This window comes from Marmota marmota, unplaced genomic scaffold (assembly GCF_001458135.2).
Source record: "Marmota marmota marmota unplaced genomic scaffold, marMar, whole genome shotgun sequence".
NCBI lineage: Eukaryota > Metazoa > Chordata > Mammalia > Rodentia > Sciuridae > Marmota > Marmota marmota.
In genome coordinates this window covers 3,752,492-3,774,904 of record NW_025999862.1, presented here as the reverse complement: position 1 = coordinate 3,774,904, position 22,413 = coordinate 3,752,492, and the positions used below count along the sequence as shown (strand labels likewise).

The 22,413-nt window shown below is 46.5% G+C and overlaps 1 protein-coding gene across 1 annotated transcript in view; it reads left to right on the top strand.

Moving 5' to 3' along the window:
- The first annotated feature begins 3,348 nt into the window (after window positions 1-3,348).
- Window positions 3,349-22,413, top strand: part of Hkdc1 (hexokinase domain containing 1) — a 45,419-nt gene continuing 26,354 nt past the window's right edge. Inside the window, exons 1-5 of the mRNA XM_015500552.2 lie at window positions 3,349-3,669; window positions 9,476-9,638; window positions 16,362-16,510; window positions 16,595-16,714; window positions 21,324-21,419. Coding sequence (XP_015356038.1) covers window positions 3,607-3,669; window positions 9,476-9,638; window positions 16,362-16,510; window positions 16,595-16,714; window positions 21,324-21,419 — 591 coding nt within the window. The 5' untranslated portion in view covers window positions 3,349-3,606. The remainder of the gene's footprint in view (window positions 3,670-9,475; window positions 9,639-16,361; window positions 16,511-16,594; window positions 16,715-21,323; window positions 21,420-22,413) is intronic.

The window sequence follows — 22,413 nt, the reverse complement described above, 5'->3', positions numbered from 1 at the left end:
GCTTATTGGATTGACTGAGTCAGCAACATTTGTCAAAATTTTTTGATGCTAAAGATAAATTATATACACACACACACACGTATACTGATATATAATTAATACATATATATTGTACTAAGCTAATGTCAGGCATAAATTAGAAAACTCCAATTTGAATTAAGACTATACCTTTGATTTAATGTTTGTAGCTTTTATAATTTAACCTGATAAATCATTTTCACTCCTTATATGGTTCACAGTATATATAGATCATATCATTAATGCACATGAATTTATATACTGAGCCTTAATATTGCTCAAGGGACGTGATGACACACTGGCATAGCGACTGTATTTCAAATTGAATTTTTATTAAGATTATTGTTGATTCACATGAAGTGTAAGAAATAATAGATCGCTGTCTTTTAGCCATGGAAAAAAGGATAAATATTGTTTGTGCATGTTTGTGCCCGTCTTTAGGGTCTCCAAAAGGTAACAAAACTTAGAAATTAAAGTTCTGCTTCCTCCTTTCAATTAATATGTTTGGGTCAGTTAAATGAGGGGGAAGATAGTATTATACACATATATGCATATCATTCACATTCACTGTATATGTGCAAGCCTTTATATGAAAGAGAATCATGCTTCTTTTCACCCCACTTTTTATTGACCAAAATAGTAAAAATCCATGTGGTTTAAAGTAGGGCTCAGTGGAAACAGAGATCTGTATCAAGATGAGTCTCTTTCCTTAGAGGGAAGATTGGGCCAGATGGGTATTATATTTTAACTAAAATGTCACTTGTCAGTAACAACTTCAGTAATAATAATAATATTGATTAACAGTTATTAATAATAATTATTTATTAATAATAATAATTATTATTATCGTTTTTGGTACTAGGGTCTAACCCAGGGGCACTTTATCATTGAGCTATATCCTCAGCCCTTTTTTTATTTTGTATTTTGAGACAGGGTCTCACTAAGTTGCTGACGGTCTTGCTAACTTGCTAAGGGTGGCCTCGAACTTGTGATCCTCCTGTCTCAGCCTCCCAAGTCTCTAAGATTACAGGCATGCACCATTGTGCCTGGCGCACACATCTGTTCTTAAGCAAAATCCAAGATTTTGTAAGACTTATACTCAGATTATCATTGAATAGCTACATAGAGCTTAAAGAGGGTGAAACATTCCAAGGATTGGATTGGAATAATCAGATGAGGAGTGGTAAAGAAATCTAATTATTTTATCTTGATTCTATAAAATGAGGAGGCCTGGCTAAATGACTCCAAATGCACATGATCTTTAATAATCATGAAACTTCTTGGTTTAGTCACCAGCCCAGACCTAGAACGTAGGTGCTCATGTGCTTAGATTAAAAATGAAATGATGTAACAAGTAAAAATCCTCTGGTGCCTGATGAAAATCCAAAGTCTGCCTGTCTGACTCACACAGGCGACTGGGAGACTTCCAAGACCTTTGGTGACGGTTCTGTTTCCTTTTGCCCACTGGACATTGTAACCTCTTATCTTTGTGGTGAATAAATCAGCAATAGCAGGTGCCATACGCACTGCCGAGGTTACTTTTTAAATGGGGGGAAAAGATAGGTAATAATGTTGTCATTCGAGATCACGTGACCTGCCCCAGGTGTTATCCTTGGAGGTCCGGAGGGCATTAGCGTGTGTATTTCAGACACAAATTCTACTGAGTTTGGGGAACTGATCGGCTTTGGGAACTGAAAGTTAACCTTTGTTTGCTTGTATAATTAAAATAGAGGACTTGAAAGTCATAGTTTGAGGAGTAAACACACTGAAAGGATGGAGGTTATCAGTCTGGGAGACTCTTGGGTCAATTTGGCTGAGAAAAGCATCCGGAGTGTTTTAACCAAGCAGCCCCTGCTCTGCAGGCCCAGGCCAGACTCCCCCTGGCTCATCTGCCTGATGGTCGGGTAGAGATCAGTGGCTTCCTGAGAGGCAGCTGTTGGAGGTCCCCTGACCAGGCCATCGTCAGTCATTGTTTTGGTTAATAAGATTGTACAGGAGAAAAGCAGACAGAGCCCAGGCTGGTGAGCTGACCAGGGCAGCACGCCTTAATCAGAGGCCCTTTGTCACTGAAGAGCAGGCGCCACGTAGGAGCAAGAAACACTGAAGCACCCAGTGAAACTGTGTTAACATCTGCTCACTGGCTGGTTTTACAAAGCATTTGATTAATATTTGGGGACATTAGCGTCAAGAATGTCTTTATCTGCTTTTTTCCCCTCAAGGAAGACTGGGTTGGAGTGACATCTCTGTACTTTGTTTTCCAAGTAGTTGAAATTCTTTTTTTTTTTTTTAAATATTTTTTAATTGTCAATGGATCTTTATTTTATTTATTTATACTCAGTGCTGAGACTTAAACCCAGTGCCTCACACATGCTAGGCAAGCGCTCTACCACCGAGCCACCACCCCAGCCCTTGAAATTCTTAACAATAACCCCACAGAATGCTGCTAGTAGCTATCGATTGAGAATCCCATGAAGAAAGTGGAATTTGAGAACCAGAATGACAGATCAGTTAAAAGCTGGAGCCTGGAGTCCAACTCCTGGGCTAGATCACTGGCTGAAACATTTACAAGCTTTGTGATTTTGAGTAAGTCATTTAACCTCTCTGAGCCTCAGTTTTTCTCATCTATACAATGGGGCTACAGAGTGTTCCATTCATATTAGCTGCTGTTAACCCTGTGAATGATTTTACCAGCCAGCCAATGACCATAGCCGTAGTGTGAAGTTTATCATTCCTTCATCTTGGTGCCTTTCTTGGTCCTTCTCACATCAAGTATGATGAGTGAGATAAGCTGATCAAATAAATATCTCCGGGGAAAGAAAACTTTTCCCATCTGTGATTTCAATTTTCTCTGGCAGCAGCTTCCCAGAGAGTCATGGTGACTTCATTCTCAAGCATATTTTGTTCCTGGGTCACTACCTGGGAAATAAAGGGTGTCTGCCTTTACATCATGAATAGATAAACCTTTATCGATCGTTTTCCATTAACCGTGGGCTGTTAGCTAAGAGACTGGATCTTTCACAAATGGAAGAATTTGCTTCAACATTTTTGGTAACTCCCTGACCAATTAAGATAGTCCTTCAGGGGACCAAGGAGGGGGACCAAGGAGTCATGGAGTTTTGATACCAGGTAGAGGAGAAAGGGATTAAAGAGGAAAACCTGCGGCTGGACATTTGCAGGCAGCTCCACTGGAAGTTGGCTTTGTTTAGTGCCCAACTTCTTAAAAGATTTTCCTCGGCTGAGTGGGCTTGGTGGAGCACTGGCCTGAGAGCGTTGCTGAGCAACGAGACTTTGTGGCACTCACTACTCAAATAGTCAAGCAACCCATCCATTCCCGGCCTACCCCGCTACTGGCCCTCAGCTACCACCAGAGCCTCTGTTAGACAATGAAGTGTGTGGCAGAGGGAGGGACCGAGACAGGGGGCGAAGTTTAATCATTGAACCAGGCGGACTGGAAGTATTTAGGCGGCAGCACCCAGCTCAAGGCCTGGACTAGAAGTGCTCAGCGCCCTGGAGTCGTGGGAAAAACACTGCCCTATTCTTTGGTCTTTAGTCTTCGCCTAAATCAGGAGAAACCAAACTTGGGGAAACATGTTTGCGGTACATTTGCTGGCATTTTACTTCACCAAGCTAAAAGAGGATCAGATCAAGAAGGTAAGGACTCACAAAGCCGAGAGATGTGGGGGCCTTCTGCAGATCTCCTCCTGCATCAGAAAAGGACTCAGGAGCTGGGGGTGTCGCTCAGGAGCAGAGCTGCTTGCCTAGCCCGGGGGAGACCCTGGGTTCCATTCCTAGTTTCAGAGAGCTTATGAAGAACAGCTCTGCCAGCCTCTGACAAGTAAAGACTCAGAGTGGGAAGGGGAGGTACGTCTGCATACCCCTGGGCAGTGCCTTACTGTCCCGAACCCTGAATTTCAGTGGAACTTTCTGGCAGATATCACAAAGGAAGGAGCTGAGGAGAAAGTGTAGGGAATGCTTGAAGGAGTTTGTCTCAGGAATGTAAGAGGAGGCTTGATTCAGGGATGCTTTGGGGGAAAGGCCACATGGAAGAGTCATTTGTAAAGAAGTTTTAAGAACTTTTGAAGAAGATCTGATTATGCATATATTTGAAAGCATATAAAATATAAGACCCCCAAGAGGAATGTAAAATTTATTTGTTTGCAGTAACTGGGGATGGAACCTGGGGCCTTGCTCTCTACCACTGAGCTATATCCCCAGTCCCTTTTGTTTTTATTGAGACAGCATCTCGATAGGTTGTCCTGGCTGGCCTCAAACTTATGATCCTCCTGCCTCAGCCCCCTAAGTAGCTGGGATTATAGTGTTTGCCATTGTGTCTGGCTATATAATTTGCTTATATTATAATGTATATAGTTTACATATATATGTTTGTGTGTGTGTATATATATATATATATATATTTTTTTTTTTTTTTGAGGGCTCCATATATAGTTCATGCTAGCCTTGAATTTCTGGCCTCAAGCCATCCTCCTGTCTCAGTCTCCCAAATAGCTGAGACTACAGGTGCATACCACTGTGCCTCGTAGTTTTAATGTGTGCTAATTGAAATGTTTATTATTAGCACATGCTATTTGCCAACAGTGCACTATTAAAGGTGTGCATTATTTGGTCACTTTGCCCCAGGAACTAGATTACAAAATTCATTCCAAATTTGGCTAGTTAAAGGTTGCCAAGGTCAACTGCGGGTAATCAGATTCTCTCCAGGCAGCTGAAACAAGCCTGCCTTTCGGGCTGCACTGGGCCAACTGACTGTCAGAAGCAGCAGGGCCACCGAGTGGCATGACTCAATTTATAGATAACAGATGGACTCAGCCAAGGTCACCCAGGTATTTAAGGTGAAATCCAACTAAACCTACATCTGAGATTGCTAATCCCAGCTGTTTCTATTTACTATGATGTCTTCCTGCTTTTCCAAATAAGAGGATGAAGCCCTCACAGCCTTAGTGTGTTTGGTGAGATAAACTTCCACTAAATTCTATTCATGAGGAAGTTAGGTGAGAGGTACAGCAAACTTAGAAATATAAAGCAGTGAGTTTAACCTTTTAATTTGTATTTGTTGGTTAGACTCACAGAGCCCCCTACTGGAGACTTGAGGAGGTGAACGAATCCTCCGCAGCCCTGCTTGGGATTCCCTTCCTGTTATTACCTTTGCTTGGGAAAGATGCAACTCCCACTCCCAAGAGGGAGGCTTGGAACCCTGAAATCTTTGGTTCTGCAAAGTTATTTCATTTCCTTGGCCCATCTGTGGTGGCTGACCTTTTGTTCCACCCTAGGTTAAGGCAAGACATGTTTGTCCACCAGCCCAATTACAGGCTCCGATGGCCTCTGTGGAAACGCAGGCTCCCGGGTCCTTTTGCAAGAATCAGTCTTTGTAAATACCTGGAGTCGACCTGCCCCCTCCCTGTGGGAGGCAAGAAAGTGGAGCATTTTGCAGTTAACCTGGGAACCTAAGTGTTTCTGGGGGAGCCTGCTTTGTGGCTCTTGGGCTGAGTCATAGATTCTGAGAACATTCCTCCATGTGAATGTTCTCAGAAACACATCTGGTCAAAAGGCACCCTGTGGTCCTGTAGCCAGTCCTGTCTTAGCTTGTGCCTCTAGAACGTCTGAGCTCACACATGCCTGCAAGGGTTACTATTCAGACCCTGGAACGGGTTTTTTTGTTTTTTGTTTTAAATCTCCTCATTCCAACATTAAAGACAAAAATAAAACAAAACAAATAAGAAGAATGGAAAAGAGGAACCATCTGACAGCTTCTTTTCCAATTTAGTATGTTGACATTATTTGACCTGTCGATAGCACTTGGCCGGGCCTGGACACTGACCTGCAGACTGCTCTTCCATAAGAACAGGACAGGTCAGGTTTTCAGTGAGTCTTTTTTATGGTTTAGTAAGTCAACATTATGAAAATGTGGAAATGTTGCCTTTATTTTTTATTTTATTTATTTATTTGGTACCAGGGGGATTGAACCTGGAGGGGTTTAACCACTGAGCCACATCCCCAGCCCTTTTTTATATTTTATTTAGAGACAGGGTCTCTGAGTTGCTTAGGGCCTCGCTAAGTTGATGAGACTGTCTTTGAACTCAAGATTCTCCTGCTTCAACCTCCCAAGCCACTGGGATTACAGGTGTGCGCCATGGTGCCTAGTGAAATGTCACCTTTAATTTATCTTTAATGACAAATACTGTCATGTTTGTTATGTGGGTGCCCTTATGGCCATTTTTTGTCCCATTATTATATTGATAATGTGCTGTATGTACAGTTCTGCATCTTTCTTTTTTCTTTTTGGTACTAGGGATTGAACCCAGGGGCAATCACTTAGTCACAATCCCACCCTTATTTATATTTTATTTATTATTTATATTTTATTTAGAGACAGGATCTGACTGAGTTGCTTAGGGTCTCACTAAATTGCTGAGACTGGCTTTGAACTCGAGATCTTCCCGCCTCAGCCTCCCGATCCTCTGGGATTACAGGCATGGGCCACTGTGCCTGGCTCAGTTCTGCATCTTGATTTTAGCACTTACTGTTTTGTTGTAAATGCTTATATCCACTCCTCCATTATCTGAATAATTATTAATTTAATGTCTTCCTAATATTTATTAAGTAGGTATGTCACAATTTATTTAAACTTTGCCTTCTCAATGACATTTGGATCCTCAAAAATATTCTTTTTTAGCAACTAAAATATTGTTACATATGTGAGATCATTTGAGTTCTCTGTTCAAAAATTTTTCCTAATTTGACTCAGATTGAAAGTCAGATTCCTTACAATGAAAAATATATTGCCATGACAAAGATGGGCCTGTGATTATTTTTCTCCATATTTAGCATTATTTAAAAGGTTAAATCTGACTGCTTTATATTTTTAAGTTTGCTGTACCTCTCACCTAACTTTCTCATTTAATAAATAGAATTTGGTGGAAGTTTCTCTCACTGGCTGTCAGCAGCAGCAGGATAGATTCCTGAAGTGAAACCAGTAGGTCAAAGAGCAGAACCTCTTTATGACTCTTGTTTCGTCCCAGGAGACCTCTGGACTAAGTGATCCCTAAGGCCCCATCCAGCTTCTACATTTTGCAGTTCAACAGTTCTGAGCTTCAAGGGGTGTTAACAACCCTTGTTGTTTGTGAATTTGCTTTTTCCAAGATAAACGCGATGGTTGCTGGCTCTCCTATTTAGATGACATTTCCTATTACAGTTTGTGAGTCCCTCCAAAAGTGAGCTTGCTGTTCTGCAACCCCAACTCCCTCCTTTGGTGCCGGGGACATGTGTCCCTGGTTACACATGCCCCAGATCACCTGCATGGATTAAAAAGATAGTTTTTTTTTTCTTCCTGTCCTAACAAACATACATTTCATTCTTCCTGTTTAGCTACTGGGCCAGGGACATAAAGAATAGATAAGAAACTGCTGGGTTGACATTCTTTCCACCATAACTTTGACTTATTGAAAGCAGAAGCCACCAATGGGCTAAATGACACTGGCAGGATGCAGTTCACAATGGCCCCCAAAGGGCCTCAAAAGCCGTGTCTTACGTACGAGGATGTCGTTCTGTGGATGCCTGAGAAGCTCTTGATACTCTCAGGCAGAGCAAAAATGATCAGCAGGTTGAGGGGGCACAGCCTGAGGGGCTTTGACGTGATGATAAAGGACCAAGCTTGGTTCCCACATGGGGCATTCCCACTCTTTCTTCTCCAACCCCAATTACGTGGGTCACGTCCGGTCCGTGCGGTTTTCTGTGATTGTGTGTGGCTGTGCCACCAATTAATCCTCAACAGACGCGGGTGAGTAGGAAGTGCCTAATGAAGCCTGACCTGGTTATAGTCTTTCTTCTCAGACCCTCGGAAACCCAGTGCTCCTTTATTGTTAACAACCCTCTAATGGTTTTCTGGCCTCTCTCTGGTCCCCAAGTCCCCAGAGCCATGAGGCCCTTTCACTGGATTGGGTCTTTCTGTCCCTCTGAGGCCTGGCTGACGGCTGGGCACCCTCCTAGGATAAAGAGGGGAGCCCTGTGCTTCTGGTGTCATTTGTTGGTTGGGCACATGGATCCCCCATGGAGCTGTGAGCCAAAACCAGGCTGCGGAGTGGTCCCGGTGCTGTCCCTAATCTACACCTCTATGAATGCTCCTTCTGGCTCCAAGCCTTGTATTCCTCATCTCTCAGTTAGGGACAATAACTGTTGCCTCATCTGGCTGCTTCAAAGAGATATCATAGGGTTTTCATTTTTTGGTAATGGGAATTGAACCCAGGGGTGCTTAACCACTGAGCCACAACCCCAGCCCAGGAGCAAACTTTTCTCTAAGAACACGTTTTACAGTCTATAAAGTACTTTTGTGTATGTCACCTCATCAAATCTCTGTGACAGCTGGGTACGCTGGCACATGCCTATAATCCCAGAGGCTGGGGAAGCTTTTCTGCCCTTCCTGATGTGGTATCTTAACACCAAGTGGACTGAACACACCCGTGCTTTTTTTCGCTTCCTTCCTTTGGGGTAGGGGTCCTTTGCCTCAATTTCTTGGTTACTTGAATGACATCCGCTCATTTCCAATAGCAATTTGAGGTGAGTTTAAAAATTAAACTTCATTTTAATTAGGACAGCCAGTTAAATCAAAATGGAAATATAAAGGATTAGATTTATTTTTAAAGGAAATTTTTTTTTTTTTTTTTGGTGCTGAGGATTGAACCCAGGGGTACTCAACAACTGAGCCATATCCCCATCCCTTACTACTTTTTATTTATTTATTGACTTTTTGGTACAGGGGATTGAACCCAGGGGTGCTGAGTCACATCCCTAGCCCTTTATATTTTTTTTATTTTGAGAAAGGGTTTTGCTACATTGCTGAGGCTGGCCTCAAACGTGCAATCCTCCTGCTTCAGTCTCCCCAGTCGCTGGGATTATTGGCATGTGCCACTGCACCTGTAAGGACTAGGTTTTAAAGATTGCAGTTGGAAACTGAATTTAGTTCTGAGCTTCCTAACAGCCAATAAACAAAGGGAAATGTTTTTGTATATGTCTATAATCATAATTAGATCAAAGGAAATTGCCCTGTTTAGGAATTGAAGATTCAGGCTATAGACTGTCCTTGCCAGTGGAGAGGAAATGGTACCACAGGAGAGGCCTTGAGGTGGGAATTGGAAGCCCTGCATGCTCCAGGAAGTCCCCACCCCCTGGCTACTGTCTGGTCAGAATAGCAGGAAGTCGATTCTTCCCCAGAGCTTGCCCTTTAGAGGAATAAGCGGGCACCTCTCAGTCTTCATCTGCTCCCCCAGCTCCCCACTTCGTCCCTGGCTGGTGGAGGGGCCAGCTAAGGAGACAGTGGGAGAGCCCATCACAAAGCTGCCCCTCAGTTGAGACACAGCCTCAGGGTGGGAGTGGGAGTTTACAGCCTTGGCTGCAGGGCAAGCACCCCCACCTGCCAACCCTGTCACCCCAACATCTGTTCCAGGTGGACAGATTCCTGTATCATATGCGGCTCTCTGATGAGACCCTTCTGGACATCATGGCCCGGTTCCAGGTTGAGATGGAGAAGGGCCTGGGGAAGGACACCAACCCCACGGCCACGGTGAAGATGCTGCCCACCTTTGTCAGGGCCATTCCAGATGGCTCAGGTGAGTGGGGCTGGGGCTTCCGGACCTGGTCCCTGGCTCCTCCTGACTGATGAGTCCCTGATGTTTGCTTTTATACCCATCTTCTCTCCCCATGTCCCTTCTCCCTGACCCTCTTGGCTTCAGTGCTGCTGACCACCTTTGGGATCCACACATTAAGATACCTGGCATTCTCGCTGCCCATGTTGGCCTCACACATTCTGTCCTCTGTCTCTTTCTCTTTTTGGTACCATGGATTGAACCCAGGGGTGCTTAACCACTGAGCCACATCCCCAACCCTTTTTATATATTTTATTTTGAGGTAGGGTCCCCAAGTTGCTTAGGGCCTCGCTGTTGCTGAGACTGGCTTTGAACTTGCAATCCTCCTGCCTCAGCCTCCTGAGTCGCTGAGATTACAGGTGTGCACCACCACACTCGGCCTGTCTCCTGTCTTGCTGCAGCATCCCACCATTCTCGCCCTAGTGAGCACCACCTTAGCTTTCCAAGAGTAGTCTAGAAAGATCACTCAGTGCCTCAGATGGGAAGCATCCTCGTACTGGGTCAGGTGCTTATCAGAATCCTGGTTACCATGGTGGATGAGAGTCTCCCCTGGACTAATGGCTCCATGAGGCCTGGGACTTATTCACCGCAGCGTTCGGAGCATCTAATGCACTGTGGGCCTGACATAGGAGTTGAAAGAACAATAAATGGCATTCATTCCTAGATGCCTAGATTCTAGGCTAGAGAAATAATGAAAGGAAGCATGTTGCAATGGAAAGAGAATTAAATGACAATTCAAGAAAATTAGATTGTAGGCCTGACACTCTGACACTCCTTGGTGACTTTGGGCAAGTGATGAGCCTTGATTTCTCCATCTGTAGAATGAGAGCATTGGCCTAGGTATTGGTTTCTATCGTTGTGTTTTATTTTGATCTCAGTTGCTTAGGGCCTTGCTGTTGCTGAGGCTGGCTTTGAACTTGCCTTTGTAGGGGTGAGCCGGAGCAGGCTGGCTGGCCCAGGGGTCTGCATTAGGACTAGGCTCCATATTTGCCTGGGCATAAGATTTAGATTCACCCCGGGCAATTCCTAAACATGTGGTTTCCCAGGTCTCTCCCTGGAGGTCTAGTAAAATTTAGTGGATTCACACGACACAAATGTACGCTCTTACAGTCTGGCGGTCAGAACTCTGAAATGGTTCTCGTTGGGCTAAAATCAAAGGGTTGGCAGGGCTGCCTTCCTTCTGGAGGCTCCAGGGAGCACATCTCCCTGCCTTTTCCAGCTTCTGGGAGCCACTGCGTTCCTTGGCTTATACTCCTTTCTGTCTTCAAAGTCAGCAGTGTCACTTCATCAAATCTTTCTCTGGAAGCTGGGTGTGGTGCCTCATGCCTGTAATTCCAGCAACTTGAGAAGCTGAGACAGGAGGATCATGAGTTCAAAGCCAGCCTCAGCAACTCAGCAAGGACCTCAGCAACTTAGCAAGACCCTGTCTCTAAATAAAAATAAAAAAGGGCTGGATTGTGCCTTGGTGGTAAAGCATCCCTGAGTTCAATCCCCCAGTACAAAAAACAAAATCAAGCTGGGTACAGTGGCACACGCCTGTAATTCCAGCAATTGGGAGGCGGAGGCAGGAGGATCGTGAGTTCAAAGCCAGCCTCAGCAAAAAGTGAGGCCCTGTCTCTAAATAAAATATAAAATAGGACTGGGGATATGGTTCAGTAGTTGAGTGTCCCTGAGTTCAATCCCCTGTACCAAAGGGAAAAAAAAAATCAAATCTTTCCCTATCTCTGACCCTCTGCCTCCCTCTTCCATACTTAGAGACCCTCTGATTACATTAGGCCCATTCAGATTATCCAAGATCATCTCTCAGGCTCAAGGTCAACTGATGATCAATTTTGAGTCTATTTAGTTCCCCTTTGCCATTTGCTCTAACATAATCAGGGATTGGGACATGAGGGGATGGGGGCATTATTTTGACTACCACAGCCTAGGGCTCTCTAGATGGGATCTGGGAGTTCCTACCTGACCTCTCCATTCTTAGCAAAACCAGAAGAGAGAAAAGAACTGGTAATTACTGAGCATCTACTGCGGTCACGAAACACTAGGAACTCACTGCCAGTGTTCCACATAGAACCCTGTGGAGAAGATGCAGGTCAGATGGGAACAGTGCTCAGAGCCTTAGGGCCCCGGAAGGAGCAGGGGCTGAAGCTTGGGGAGTTCTCAGGGGGCCTTTGATTTGATTGGTTGAATTCTGGGTCACTCTGGGGCAATGTTTGGGTCAAAGTAGCTTGGCTCTGTTGGTTGAGAGGCCCGGCCTCCTTGCTGACAGATGTGTGATCCTGATGGGCAGAACATGAGCTTTGGAGGGAGACAACCGTACTTTGAAATCTCAGCCCCACCTCTGGCAGTACTCCATGAGAGTGTGAAGGGGCCTGTGGTCCTTGATGGGTCCTTCCGGGCCATTCTGCAGAAGCATCTGAGTCACAGGGTGTGCGTGGGGTTGGTGAGGAGCACGAGGGCTAAGTCCTCCTTGCTTCCTGAGCTGTGGCCCCACCTCCAGATACCAAGAAGGTGTGGCCCCAAGAAGCAAAGAGAGTGGCCTTGGATGATCTGGAGATATGGGGCTGGCTGCTTCAGATGGTTTAGAAGTGAGGTTGATCATGTTCCAGAAACTCCACCTTCCTCAGGTTTTTCACTGTTCACTTAGAACCTCTCACCTACCACATGGCGCCCAGTGGTTCTGTTGCAGAGAGGTCCCTGGGCCCAAGTATCTAATGAGCCCTTGCAAACCCCAGGACCACTGTGCTCCTGTCCTCATCCGTGCAAGGGGATGGTCAGCGTGCCCATCCGACAGTGGGACTGTAAATGGAGGGGCCACAGGAGTTTCTCCCTTCCTCTCCGAAGACTTGAATCTTTTCATTTGGTGAAGTGAAATGACAATAGAAAGATCCACAGGAGAGCTAGTATGCAAATTTATTAATGTTCACGGACACACAGGAGCCACACATAATGGGAAACTTGAACAAGAGTGGGGGTGGCTGTTGTGGCTTACATACCCTCTTCATAAGGGAGAGGGAAGTGGGGGATAAGGCAATCTCAGAGGGGTAGTAAATGATTTTTAGGGCCAAAGCATAAGCCCAGAGAGCAGACAATGGGCTGGGACAAAGTTCTTCCAGGCTCTAGGTATGGTATTTGGTTTTCGGTCTCCTTGGTGATAAGAAGTAACCTTCCTTGGTTAATGACATCTCGGTAGAGGACTGAAGGCAAATGTGTTCCTTCTCGGCAGATCGGGTCCCTGGGCAGACGAGGGGACTCCAGGGAAGGCCCTTCCTGAATTTGCTGCTCTCCAGGTGCTCCAGAGTGGCGCATTTGGGGGTCTTGTTTTCGGAGCTGACATTAGGATCCAGTGTGGTTATGTGAATGAAGTGCTTTAATTAGGATCCAGTGTGGTTATGTGAATGAAGTGCTTTAAAATCTCCCAGATGTTGTCCCCAGTCTTCTGTGACTCTTGTGAGCTGATGGTGTCATTTCGTGATTACTGACAAAATCAAATAACCCTCTCCTGATCCCTGGGAGCTTCCATTCAGAAATGTATGCAATTTCCCTCGAGCTCCTTCTGCGTCTGCTCGCCTCCATAGTTTCCCCTCTCCTGAGGGTGTCAACCGTCTCCTGAGGCCGACTCACCTCCCAGCCTTTTAAAAATCTGCCAGGGACCATTCTTAGGACCAAGAGCCTTCACAGTGTTTTATCATCCTCCGCCTCTAGCAGGTGTGGAAGGAGGGGCCCCAGAAGCCCCCAGCCTGGGGTGGGGTGAAGGTGGTTAGGGGGCCTCAGCAGGACCCCAGCTGGCTTCTGCCTCCACGTGCTTCCTAGACCTGCACGTAGGCCTGGGATGAGCCCAGGGGCTCTGAAGTTACCTGCCAGCATGGCTGATGGTCCCAGAGGGTTTGTAGTTGTCTGAGAATAAGAATCAGATTCACCTGGAACAATTCCCAAACCCGGTTTTCCTAGCCTCTCCCTCTGGAGATGGAATGTCCAGAATCTCTGCTGCGGGTCATTGTGCGCCTTCAGGAGACATGGCACTGGGGAGTGCAGAGGGAAGGAAGGCACGGACCCTGGCATTGCTTAGGAGAAAGGAACCCCCATCTCTGAGCATCATAAGCCGCCAGCAGATGGTGGAAAATAGTCTGCCCAACTGGGAGGCCCTGAAGGCCCCCCGCTGTCCTGGCCCCCCTCCTCTGCCTGGGCAGGGCCTCCCTCCCTCAGGCTCCAGTGAGTTCTTCCTGTGGGGTTAGAGTCACATCACAGGAGGGATCACACCACGTGGTTTCCATGAAACAGCACCTTGAGTCACCAGAGGAGTGACATGTTTGCACAGTGATAACGGCACTCTGTGTGGTGTGGGGGGTGGGGAGAGGAAGATCTCCACACTAGCCAGGTCTCACACTGCCATTTGTGCAGCCCCATAGCCTCCTCTTTTGCTAAACCCTCGGGCTACCCTGATTGGTGCCAGAGGTTTTCTTTGTTCCCTCAAAATATCAATCAGACTGTGGCATTCCCTTGCTCAAAATCTTTCTGTGAGCCAGGTGCAGTGATGCACACCTGTAGTCCCAGCAGCTCAGGAGGCTGAGGCAGGAGGATCATGAGTTCAAAGCCAGCCCTCAGCAACTCAGTGAGGCCCTAAGCAACTCAGTGAGACCCTGTCTCTAAATAAAATATAAAAAGGGCTGGGGATGGGGCTCAGAGTTTAAGTGTCCCTGGGTTCAATCCCCTATACCAAAACAACAACAACAACAACAACAACAACAAAAAACCAAGCAAACAACAACAACAAAACTTTCTGTGGCTCCTGCTCACCTTCTGGAAAAAGCCCTAACTCTCTGGGGTAGGGTGACTTTTCTAGATCCTTCCTGATTTACCCCAGACTACCTTCCAGGCTCATTTCTGCTTCAGAACCACAGGCGCCCATTCCTTTGCTCATGGTCTCTTCTTCCTGGAACACGGCTGTCCCCTGCCTGGCTACCTAACTTGTTCTCGTCCCCACACTCAGCTGTGTCTGCCCCCTCCCAGCTCTGATTTGGGCACCTCTTCCTGCACTTTCCACCATTAGAGTCCCTGTCCTCCTGATGGAAATGGCTTTCTTCTGCACCTGCACTGCTGATAAACTCCCCAAGGCATCTGCAGCCTTTCATCTTTGCATTCCTAGCACCAGGCCTGGGACATGGCACTGACAGGGGCCCCATATATGTTTGCACGTGGATTGTGTGATCTACTGATTTCCACACCAAGGAAACGTCTGGGTGAGCATCTCCAGCTGCTGCATGAGACGTGCTCATAAGAGATGGATAAGGTTTGCTCCCTGGAGTCCCCAGCCAGGTATCATGGCTTCACCTGGCTCATTTCAGAGCTGATCTGGGAAGATAATCTCCAGATGTTTCCACAGAAACAAAAGATGAAGCTGGCTGGAGACCTGGGCGCTTGTTTAGAAGTGCAGAATCTCAACCCAATGGATCACTAGCTGTATGCTCTGAGCCAGCTGAGGCTCTGCCTCTAGCTCATTGCTTGCCCAGATTGGAGAAACCCACCGGAGCCCAGTCAAGGAAAACACGATGTGTGAGGTCATGACATGAGGGACACAAGATCACGTGGGAATCCAAGAGCAGGAGTGGTGGTGTACTCAGGCCTCAAGGGGACTGGGCCTTGAATACTTTCTGCCTGTGATTGCTACTTGCAGGTGACCCCGTTGGCTTCTTGCCTGACCACAAGGGTCAGAAGCACTGACGTTTTGGTTTCTACCATCTACTAGCAACTTCCTCTGTGTTTTATTTCATGCTTTACAAGGAGTGACTCTGGCCAGCTGGCTCCTGAGATCCAGGCAGGTGTGACAGCCATCATGTAGTAGGACACAAGGCCTGTGGGTGCTGGGTTTGTGAATTGGAAGTTTCACTGACCTGTGCTGTGGGCATGTATCCTGAAGCACCCCTGGTACTGGAACCTACTCTTTAGGCATGAATAATATGTACAAAGGCTTGTTGTCAAAGGGGTACATGCCTGAGTTTGCATTCCATCTCTGGCTGATGCCAAAGGCACTGGCAGAGATCCTGAGTCCATGTGTCCAGGGCAGCCACACCAGCATGTGTGTCATTTCTATGTTTTGGTAACGGGCGTCTTTCTTGGACCAGGCTGTGTAGTGTTCCATTTTCTCCTTTTGGAATGGCTCTGGCCTAAAAATTAAGCATCCAGCTGGGCGTGGTGGCACACGCCTATAATCCCAGTGACTTGGGAGGCTGAGGCAAGAGGATTGCAAGTTCAAGGCCAGCCTCAGCAACTTAGTGAGGCCCTCAGCATCATAGCAAGACCCTGTCTCAAAATAAAAAATAGAAAGGGCTGGGGATGTGGCTCAGTGGTTGAGCACCCCAGGGTTCAATCCCTGGCACCAAAAAACAAGGGTTCACATGTGTCTTCCCCAAATGAACATTCTCATTTCCTGCAGCTTGGCTGAGTAGGGTGAACTCAGGCTGCAGAGTCGAACATACCTGGGCTCACACCTCACTTCTGTCCCCTGCTGCAGTGGCTCAGACACACGCCGCACTCCTCAAGCCCCCCCCTCTCCCCCGCCAAGTGAGCATGCTGACACTCGCCCAGGGGGTGGTCGTGAGCACTAATGGCATTTCCATGTCCACCTTCCAACACTGAGCTCACCATAGCACAGACCTCAGTGAACAGTGCCTGTCTTTTGTTTCTTAATAGAAAATGGGGAATTCCTTTCCCTGGATCTTGGAGGATCCAAGTTTCGAGTCTTAAAGGTGCAAGTCTCTGAGGAAGGGAAACGAAATGTCCAGATGGAGAGTCAGTTCTACCCAATGCCCAATGAAATCATCCGGGGAAACGGCTCGGAGGTACGGGGCAGGCGGGGAAGGCCTTGTCACCAGGGGTGAGAAACTGTGCCTTGGGCCCATGTCCTGTGCGTTTTCTTTCTGCAGCTGTTTGACTACGTGGCTGACTGCCTGGCAGATTTCATGAAGACCAAAGACTTGCAGCATAAGAAACTGCCCCTTGGCTTTACTTTTTCTTTTCCCTGCAAACAGACTAAGTTGGAAGAGGTAAGCCTGCGGGGTTGGAGAAGGTGCACTTGCGCAGGAGCCCGGCTGGGCACAGTGGGGACAGCAGGAGCTTTCTGGATTATCTTTCCCTCCACTGTTTGCTAGTGATGAGATAGATGGCAGAGACCTGGTTAACACCGTGGCCTTGACTCTGCTCTTAACACGAGCAAAGCACAAAGGAGGGAGTGGAATGGTTTCCAGTGGTTCTCAAACCTTGGGATGCAGTTGAAACCCCTGGAGGGCTTGGGACCCAGGTTGCTGGGATCCACAGAATCACTGGGTCTGCAGCCAGGCCCTAAATTTGCATTTCTAACAGGTAATAGGAGACACGGAGCTGCTGGTTTGAGGACCAGAGTTAGGACCATTGACACCGCTGCCTAGCATTGGAGTGGGAAGCCTCCGGCATCTCTGTGAAAATAAGTTAAGGGCCAGGGACAATGAGCTTTCTGGGGGCCCAGGGGTTACTGTCAAGAGTGAAGTCTCTCCAGGCCACTCCTGTTTGCGGGGTGGTGGCCTCTAAATCTCCTACTGCACACTCTGGCTATGACACCCAATGGTTCATCATAAGTGGCTTGGGCCACTTACTGCTTGGTGCTGGTAGTAGAGCTTCCATATCCCCCAGACCTGGCCTTGAATCACGGTGTCTCCTTGAACAAGTTACTTAACTTCCGAGCCTTTTGTTTGTTCATTCATAAAACAAGGGTGATAATATTTACTTGCTGGTTAAAGGGAAGCTTGACAGATTATTTGTAAAGAGCTTAACGTGGTGCATAAGCCATAGCCACTGGGTCCGGATGACTGTCTCTGTGCTTTTGTACCTCATTCCAAAGTCAACAGGTGTCTCTGGAGGGCAGGTGCTGTTTGTCTGATTCTCTACCCCCCCCACCCCCACTTTAACAGGTGCTTGATAACTATCTTACAATTCAAAGGTGCTGTCAATCATTTGATTCCATTGAGTAGGAACTTGCCATCCTCTCTTCAGCACAGCAAGGTTGAGGTTTTCTTTCTTTCATAAATAAAAGGATTGGGGGGAAATAACAGAAAGAAGGTTTTGGAAAATGTTTAGATGAGACCTTGATGAACTTAGATCTGAGCTTCACTGACATTGCTGTGTGGAAGAGCAGAGGCGGGCAGTTGGGAATCAGGTGTTCAAGTCAGTCTGAGGTGCAGGCTTTGAGCCAAAGATTAATCACCTGTCACCTGGGGCCCGAGGAAGCAGGGAGAGTTTCTCAGGCTTTGTGGGGGTCAGTTTACCCTCAGGATGTGTGATTAAGGGAGCTTCTTTGAGAAATTAAAAGTGATTAAAGAAGATAAGGGCTTGAGAATTAAAAGGCATCTACTTGGTTTGGGGGGTTTATTGCTTAATTTTTTTTGGTGCTGGGGACTGAACCCAGGGCTTCTCTCACTCTAAGCATTTGCTCTGCTACTGAGCTACAGCCTTGATTTTGTGTGTGTCTGAGTATGTTTGGGGTAGGTACTGGGAATTGAACCCAGGGGCCACTGAGCTATACCCCAAACTTTTGTTTTGTTTTGTTTTGTTTTTGAGATATAGTCTTGCTAAGTTGCTAGATCATAAACTTGCATCCTCCTGCCTCAGCCTCTTGAGTACCTGGGGTTACAGGCATGTGCCACTGTGCCCAGCAATCATTGTTTTCTTTCTTTCTTTTATTTTTTTAAATGAGAGAGCAGAAAAGCCAAGCCAAAGATAAATTTTTCTGTGTGTTCTCATGGTAAAATAGTCATTTTTTTTTGAGAGAGAGAGAGAGAGAGAGAGATTTTTTTTTTTAATATTTATTTTTTAGTTTTCGGTGGACACAACATCTTCATTTTATTTTTATGTGGTGCTGAGGATCAAACCCAGCGCCCCACGCATGCCAGGCAAGCGTGCTACTGCTTGAGCCACATCCCCAGCCCGGTCATACTTTTTTAAGATTTAAAAAATGAGGGTTGCCGGGTGCAGTGGTACACACCTGTAAGCCCAGAATGCTTGGGATGCTGAGGCAGGAAGATTAAGAGCTCAAAGCCAATCTCAGTAACTTAGTAAGACCCTAAGCAACTCAGAGACAGACTAACTTAGAGACAGACTTAAAGAAGAAAATAGAAATCACCTCCAATCCCGGAATTCAGAAATACCTGTTTCTAGAACTGCAGGATTTCTCATCTAGTCACATCTACATTAAATACTAATGTCATGCTGTGAATAGTTTTAAAATAGTTGTATGTTATTATTTATTTTTCCACAACTTAACATTATACCACGAGCCTTTATCCCTCAGTTTCCCATACACTTTTTCCCTAACAGATCCTACATTTTCCCTGGTACCCTTTGGAGGGAGAAGCCACTCTACACCTCACTCTCTCTGATGAACCTGGATCATGAAAAGCCTATGGAGAAAAAAAAAAAAAAGCCTATGAAAAATAAGTTAGAGAGAGCTACCGCGGGGTGGCGCTGTGGTGCAGCATAGAAACCTGGCGGCGGACCGGAGTCAGAGACCTTGCAAAGGAATGGGCTCTGGGTGTCACTCACTGTGAGAACTAGAGCAGTTCCCTGTCTCTAAATAGCAGTTTCTTTTTTCTTTTTCTTTTCTCCTCCTCTTCCTCCTCTTTCCCCTCCTCCTCTTCCTGCTTCACCAACCCTCCCCCTCCCCCTAACCCCCCCTTTCCTCCCTCTGTCCTTCCCCCTCCTTCTTTTTTACTGGGTACTGAACCCAGGTGCGTTAAACCTCTGAGTCACGTCCCCAGTCCCCTTTTTATATTTTCTTTAGAATCAGGATCTCACTAAGTTGCCCAGGGCCTTGCTCTGTTGCTGAGGCTGGCTTTGAACTCATGATCCTCCTGCCTCAGCTTCCCCAGCCGCTGGGATTACAGGTGTGTGCCACAGCACCTGGCCTAAATCGAAGTTTCTTTATCCATAAGCTGAGGGGATAGGAAGAAGTGTGGTTGGGAGTTTATGAGCTTAGTCACTCTCGACTGGGTGGACTTGGGAGATTCTTTCAACCTCCAGGTTCTCTTCTAGTCTGAAAAATTATATGATTATTTGTGATTTCAGACATGAAACACCTGGGAAACATCATTTGTAAAGAAATTATTGATAATCAGGCGTGGTAACTTACTCCTATAATCCCAGCATCTGAGGAAGCTGAGGCAGGAGGATTGAAATTTGGAAGCCAGCCTGGGCAACCTCGTGAAACTAGTTTCAAGATAAAATTGAAAGGGCTGAGAATGTAGCTCAGTAGTAAAGTGCCCTGGGTCCAAAAAAAGAAAAAAGATTGATACAACTTGAGAACTATTTTTCCAAGTGGAATTAAGTTTTTGAGGGAGTCCTACAAGGTAATACCTTGCTAGTTTTTGTTTTGGGGACCTGCAAATCATACAACATGTAGATACCGTATGCCAGATATTTTCATCAGAGCATGCTTGTGTGTGTGTGTGTGTGTGTGTGTGTGTGTGTGTGTGTGTGAGAGAGAGAGAGAGAGAGAGAGAGAGAGAGAGAGAGAGAGAGGTATTTCTTCATATCCTCCATAGGAAAGAGATATTCCAATTATACAGTTGAATAAACGAAGGCTCCAATGTCTCAGGAATCCAAGTGTTCTGACTGTTTTTTTTTTTTTTTTTTTGGTACCAGGGATTGAACTCAGGGGCACTTAACCACTGAGCCACATCCTCAGCCCTTTTTTTGTATTTTATTTAGCAATAGGGTCTCACTTGCTAAATTACTGAGGCTGGCTTTGAACTCTCCATTCTCCTGCCTCAGCCTCCTGAGCCACTGGGATTACAGGCATGCCCCACCACGCCCAGTAGTTCTAACTCTTCTGTAATCGCTCTGTTACTATATATCAAGTTTCAGTCTACTCACATGGGAGGAATAAATACTAAAAAAGTCATCTGAAGTGATATTAGAAGAATCTGTCCACAATAGCCAAGCTATGGACTCAACTGCAATGTCCACCAACAGATGAATGGATAAAGTGTGTCCCGTGTGCACAACAGAATATACCGTTCAGCCAAAAAAGGACGAAATTCTGTCACATACAGCAAAGTGGATGAGGCTGGAGGATGTTCAGTGAAATAAGCCAGGCACAGAAGGACAAATACCACACGATCTCACTCATTTTTTTTGAATCTGCAAAAGTTGATCTTGTGGAAGTAGAAAGTAGGATGGTGGTTTCCATCAGCTGGGAAGGGTTAAAAGGAGGGAAGGCTGAGGAGAGAAGGGCCAGTGGGTACAAATTCCCAGCTAAATAGGAGAAATAAATTCTGGTGTTCTATTGCACAGTATTATTGCACAGTAGGGCAACTATAGTGGATGAAATTATATTATACATTTCAAAAGGACTACAAGACTGAATAGTCTAACCACAAAGAAGTGCTCAATGTTTGAGGTGATGGATTTGCTAATTTTCCTGATTGATCATTACACATTAGATACGTGCATTCAAACATCACACTGTACCCCATAATCTGAACAGTTTTTATGTGTCAATTGAAAACAAAATGAGAGAAAATATTGGGGGTGCTTCAGCCTAGAGAAGAGAAGCCCGTGGGTGATGTTCTGTGCGCTTGATGTTTCTGCTGCTCCGTTTGGACTGGATCTGATGTCTCCCCACAGGGTGTCCTGCTTTCATGGACCAAGAAGTTCAAGGCACGGGGCGTTCAGGACACGGACGTAGTGAGCCGCCTGACCAGAGCCATGAAAAAACACAAGGTGAGGTATTGACTTTGGCATGAGGACCTCTCCCAGTCCCAGCCCCAGCCCCAGCCCCTTTCTCTTGGGGGTCTTGTTCTGTGCCTGCCTGGAAGGAGAATCAGAGAAGGAACTTCTTCAGGGACATCCCCCTGTAGCACAGATGTGGCCATTTTGGATCAACCCACTGGGGACCCTTTGTCTGTGGGGTGGCTCCCATTACTGTTGAAAGGTAGCCCAGCACCTCCCTGCACTTCCCTGAGTCCCCCACTGGCCGCAGCCCTTCAGGGGGACTTAGTTAAACCCCGGGCTGTGCATATCCACCCCTCCTCTCTCAGGCTCCACAGATGGCTTGCTCCTTGATGAGCTGGAAAGCGCAGCACAAATAAATCCCAACTGCTTGTTACCCCGAAGGAAAGAGTACACACATATGTGTGTGTGTGTGTATTTTTACTGTGCCAGGGATTGCACCAGGGCCTCTCCAGTGCTAGCTGAGTGCTCTGCCACTGGGCGGCGTCCCCAGTGCAGAGGGCTGTTGTGCTGTGCAGCCTTCTGGTCTTTTTTCTCTTTAAGGCTGGGCTTCTATTCCTTGGTAGCCTTCATTTTTCTCTTAACATTATCAGTTTATTTAAAAATGTTCCTCCAACCCTGGGGAACCCTGTGCAATGACCCAAGTTGACTTGGCAGAACAGGAAACCACGGCATGACCCCTGGAGGGGGGCTTGCTGGGGACCAGGTTCCTGTGGCGAGACTTTGGCTTCCTTCCCTAGAGACACCGTTGCACCCAGCATAGGTGTGTTTTCCTCTGTGCGCTCTCAGGCTTCCTCACACAAGGGTGTGGGGAACAACCCTCCTGATGGGCTGTCCATATTCCCTCTGCACAGAGGCCTTCACCCTCAGAGGAGGAGCACAGGTCCCCTCTCCCTCTCCCTCTCCCTCTCCCAGCCTCTGACCTTCATACACCCCACTTCTCCCCACAGGCCCAGCAGGAGGAATCTAGTGATGTCTCAACTAA